At 47.9% G+C, this 4,028-nt stretch overlaps 2 protein-coding genes across 2 annotated transcripts; one reads left to right on the top strand and one right to left on the bottom strand.

The window, feature by feature from the left end:
* Window positions 1-247: 247 nt before the first annotated feature.
* LOC117901180 (ecdysone-induced protein 74EF) lies at window positions 248-1,727 on the bottom strand. Its single transcript, XM_034811833.1, has 3 exons — window positions 1,709-1,727; window positions 643-857; window positions 248-556 (listed from the first exon to the last, which is right to left on the bottom strand). The coding sequence occupies exons 1-3, from the start codon at window positions 1,725-1,727 to the stop codon at window positions 275-277; spliced, it is 516 nt and encodes a 171-aa protein (XP_034667724.1). The 3' UTR covers window positions 248-274.
* On the top strand, window positions 1,657-2,917 carry LOC117901436 (arginine/serine-rich protein PNISR). The gene is made up of 2 exons (XM_034812180.1): window positions 1,657-2,515; window positions 2,546-2,917. Exons 1-2 carry the CDS (start codon window positions 1,726-1,728, stop codon window positions 2,893-2,895), a joined length of 1,140 nt encoding a protein of 379 aa, XP_034668071.1. The 5' UTR covers window positions 1,657-1,725; the 3' UTR covers window positions 2,896-2,917.
* The last annotated feature ends 1,111 nt before the right edge of the window (window positions 2,918-4,028 follow it).

Here is a 4,028-nt window from a genome sequence, read left to right as displayed (position 1 = left end):
GGCAAATTATGACAAAGTTTTCCGTAAGCAGAAGAAAACTCTTGCTAAAAAAAAAACTCTTTGCTGCAAATGAGTGCATGAAAAATGCAGAAGTTCCCGAGTGAGTTGCGCAAGGAGTTGAAAAGCTCTTAGTCCGCGAACTCGGGCAACTTTTGCCAGAGATACACACAGCGGGGAAGAGGCGGGGCAGAGCAGTGATGTGATTAGAGCTAATTCTGCCATGCAAATTTAATTTTGTTGTTGAAAATATTCCAACTTTTGGCCACCGAATATGTCACACTCTCTGACAGCACCAGTCCGTGGCGCTCCAGCCAAATGAGTACGGATTATTTGCATCCGTTGGCGACATCATGACGTACCCGCTCCAGCCCTCTATATCGCTGCCATTGGTCATGTATCCGTAGTTGTAATGGACGCCCATGGCTGATTGGAGTTGATGCTGCTGCTGGAACTGTTGCTGCTGCTGCTGCTGCCCCCTGTTGTTGCATGTAGGAATGTTGGGTGCAGTGCGTTGCAGTGGAAAACCACCGGGCTCGGAGTTCCGTGGCGGCTGGCACTGTAGTGTTTTCGTGTTTTTGGTCTGAAGGATTGTGAGTGCTGCGGGGACATGGTTGCCGGTGCAGTCTGCTGCTGTTTCTGCAGTTGTTGCCGCTGTCGTGGTCGCTGCTGCTTCTGTCCTGGCGCGCTGACTGGTTGCTGGGCCATGGATTGGCCTTGCTGGGCGGCAGCAGCAGCCTGTTGAGCACCGGCGGGTGCCTGCATGGGCGCACCATCCACCAAAACCGGATAAACATTGCCACCAAAGACGAGGCAGGCCGTCGGGCGGTATTTGTGGGATTTCCAGCGATTGCTGTGCCCTGGACATGATTACTTTTCACTTGTCGCTGCTCAATTTCGATGTTCGAGTCTCCGGCAAGGCCAAGGGAATGCCAAAATAATACTTTCCAGAGCAAAAGCCAAGCCTACTGCGATGCCCAACGCAGAGTCGTGGCATAAGTGCTCATTAATTTGCCACATGCCAGCGAAGGCGACACTTTGAAGAGCCAGTCATAGTCAGGGCAGACGAGCCTTTGTTTATGGCACTGGCAGTCAAAGGATCTCACGCCTTATCAGCACGTACACTCCACACACACACGCCGCAGAGCCTTGGAGATGCGAATTCACGCAGGCAGACACCAGGCTGGTGGCATTTTTAATTAAAATGAGTGAAGGACTTGAAGTACGCTGCCTAGACGCAGCCAGAGCACACAACAAAGGACACGGAGCCAAAGTGCGAGTGGGATTTCCCATGCTAATCGCGATAAAAGTATTCGCGCTAGGCACAAAGTTGCTTGCCTCAGAAGTTCCTGAGGAATTTATCGCCCGAAAAATCTGCACTCAGCCTGAGGCGCTGAATAAAAATACTTTAAAAATATAGAATGACTCAATTAACTGGAGAATGGTTAAACAGAAGACTTCCTTGCGTATTTTCCACCAAAAGCAAACCTTTAAGCAGCGTTTAAGTAAAGTGTACCGAGACTTGTGTGTCATAGCCAATAGCTAACCGGCACAGTCATTACATTTTGAAATTCCAGCACTACAAAATTAAATTCGGCTCCCAAAAATACCCAAACGGAAACGCTACCACATCCCGGACCAAACACGTTAGTAGAAATAACTTCTGGCAGTAAAGTTTTCGTCTGACACGTAGAAACTCTTTGCCACCCACACAGGCAATTGGTCAACATGGCCGACATTGACTGCGAGCCTTTCAATCCCTTTAACGTTGGTCCGCCCAACAGCGGCCAACGAATGGAGTTCAAAATTCCCACCAGCCCCACGTATCCGCCGCCGGTGTTTGCCATTCTGCCGCAGGACAAGCAGGGGTACATCAAGCGATCCATTTCCCACCTGAAACTTGGCCACTCCAAAATTGGGGAAGTGGCCGTGTCGAAGGCAATCAACGAGGAGATGGCCGCTGCCAAGCAGCAGGCGGCTGCCCTCGACGATGAGCAGCGCTTCGATGCGGGCGGCATCTCAAAGCTGCGGCTGCCAAACTCCAAGTCCAGCATGGACTCAACATCGAAGGGCCAGTCGAAAGTGTCTGTCGAAACGCTGATGCCGGTGAGGTCGCAGCGACAGGCCAAAAGCAGATCGACATCTGGGTCCAGTGTCAGCGCGGAGGCGAGCGAGGTATCAAGGAGTTCCGCCTCCAAGCGGAGCAAAAAATCACAGTCGAGCATCGCCTCCAAGCGTTCCCAGTCGAGCTCGCCATCCAAATCGAGCGCCGCTGCCTCTCTGGGAAGAACCTTGAGCAGAGCTTCCAGTAAATTTAATCCTCCATCGACCACCGCTTCCAGCGTCACACTCACGTCCAAGCTGGCTACAGAACATGCCAAGGTGGAGTCGGTGAAGGCCTCAAGCTCAAAGGAGATGTCAAAGCTTTCGCTCAAGTCAATGACAGGCAAAAAGTCTTCAGGCACTCTATCCGCGCGCTCTCGCGCCTCCAAGACGATTGAGAAACCAACTGAAACGGCCTCTCAGCGTTACATAAAATCCAAGAGAACCTCCGATAACTTATCCCAACATTCGGTGCAGTCCAAGACCAAAGATGCTGTCCTAAAATCAAAGAAGAACGAATCGACTGCCACTCTCAAGTCGAAAGCCGCCCCATCAAAGGCCTCGTTGAAGGCCAAAGTCAAGCCAGCCAACCAAATGAAGTCGGTCAAGACCTTGGCTGAGGAAACATCTTTGATCGATCAGGCAGCCAAGTTCACCGAGCGCCTCAAGGCAGGCGATGAAGAGAATTTCAGACGCTACAGTTCGTTGATGAACAATTACTCAAGGCGGGTGCCCGAGAAGCTGTTCCGAGAGGATCGCATGTCCTTCTGGTTCCAGGATGCTGTGCTCTCCTAGGAGACCTACCCAATATTCCACATTAGTTGAATAAATACATGAAAATTAGCCGTATAAAGGTGCTCTGGGGGCTGGCTGTTGCTTTATTAAGTGGGGTTTGACCTCGCCCAACGTAACATGATTTGCGGTTCAACATTTTGTATGCCGACATTCTGTGTCATTAATTGAAACGCGGAATGCTGTGGCCCATGGAATATGCAAAGAGATATTATTAATTTTAAAAAAAACAAAGCCAGAAGAGATGCAACTCTAAAACGAAGTTGGTTTTTGCATTGATTCAGCACAGAGAGTAAAAGTTTGCGGCTGTTTATTTTTAAATTGCAATTAAAACTGTGAAAATAGCTCAGTATTAAATTAAATATTTAACTTGCCATGGCCCTTATAATTTACTTTAATTAATTATTAAAAACAAATGCCATAAAAGGTTTAGCTGAATGAACATCAATATCGAAGTTCCGCTTAGATAGATTGGACTCTTAACGGCTAAAAAAGTAATAATTGAACTGACTTTATTTATTATTAAATTCAAATCAGAAAGAGTACAAAATGTTTTGGCAAACTTTGCCGTTTCCGCTGATGAGGACAAGCCGGTTGGCCGCTTTGTTTGGGTTGTATTGTGGTTAGTTTTATTTTATTTATTGCAGCGCAGAATGCTAATTGCAGCCACCATAAAAACAGCAGCAAAAACGCTGGTTAGTTGCTGGCCTAATCAGCGTCAACATTTGGCCAAGAGCGAAATTGCACCGGGACCTGGGCTGTAACAATTATAACAAATGCTCGTGGCTTTCATTTAATTGCATGTCAATTTGTAAGCCAGCGGCCCGGCCCGACCCGAGCACTCTCGGACGTAAGTAGGCCACAATAAATGAGGCGAGTCGGCAGCATATTTATATGGAAATACGGGGATTTTGATGCGCGCACTTGTACAATAAGGGAAACAACTGCAATAATGGCTGCACGGCGCATAAAGTACCAGAAATAATGGCAACAAGCAACTTTGCTAAAGTGCAAAAACCAGCAACAGAAATAGCGCCACGAAATGAAACAAACGCGGAGAGAAAAATATATTTAATACGAAAAGTTTTGCAATAACGGAAATGAAATGGAAATGGACGCGCGCCAATAGACATAAA

The sequence above is a fragment of the Drosophila subobscura genome, chromosome U (genome assembly GCF_008121235.1).
Source record: "Drosophila subobscura isolate 14011-0131.10 chromosome U, UCBerk_Dsub_1.0, whole genome shotgun sequence".
NCBI lineage: Eukaryota > Metazoa > Arthropoda > Insecta > Diptera > Drosophilidae > Drosophila > Drosophila subobscura.
The sequence above is the reverse complement of the archived record's forward strand: the minus strand, read 5'-3'. Positions and strand labels throughout refer to the sequence as shown.

Excerpts from the sequence above, each read along its gene's own strand:
- LOC117901436 (XM_034812180.1), top strand. The coding sequence starts at position 1,726 with ATGGCCGACATTGACTGCGAGCCTTTCAATCCCTTTAACGTTGGTCCG. Across the intron at positions 2,516-2,545 it reads TGAGAAACCAACTGAAACGG|CCTCCGATAACTTATCCCAA; the intron begins CCTCTCAGCGTT and ends AATCCAAGAGAA.
- LOC117901180 (XM_034811833.1), bottom strand. Across the intron at positions 557-642 it reads GACCACGACAGCGGCAACAA|TGCCAGCCGCCACGGAACTC; the intron begins CTGCAGAAACAG and ends AAAACACTACAG.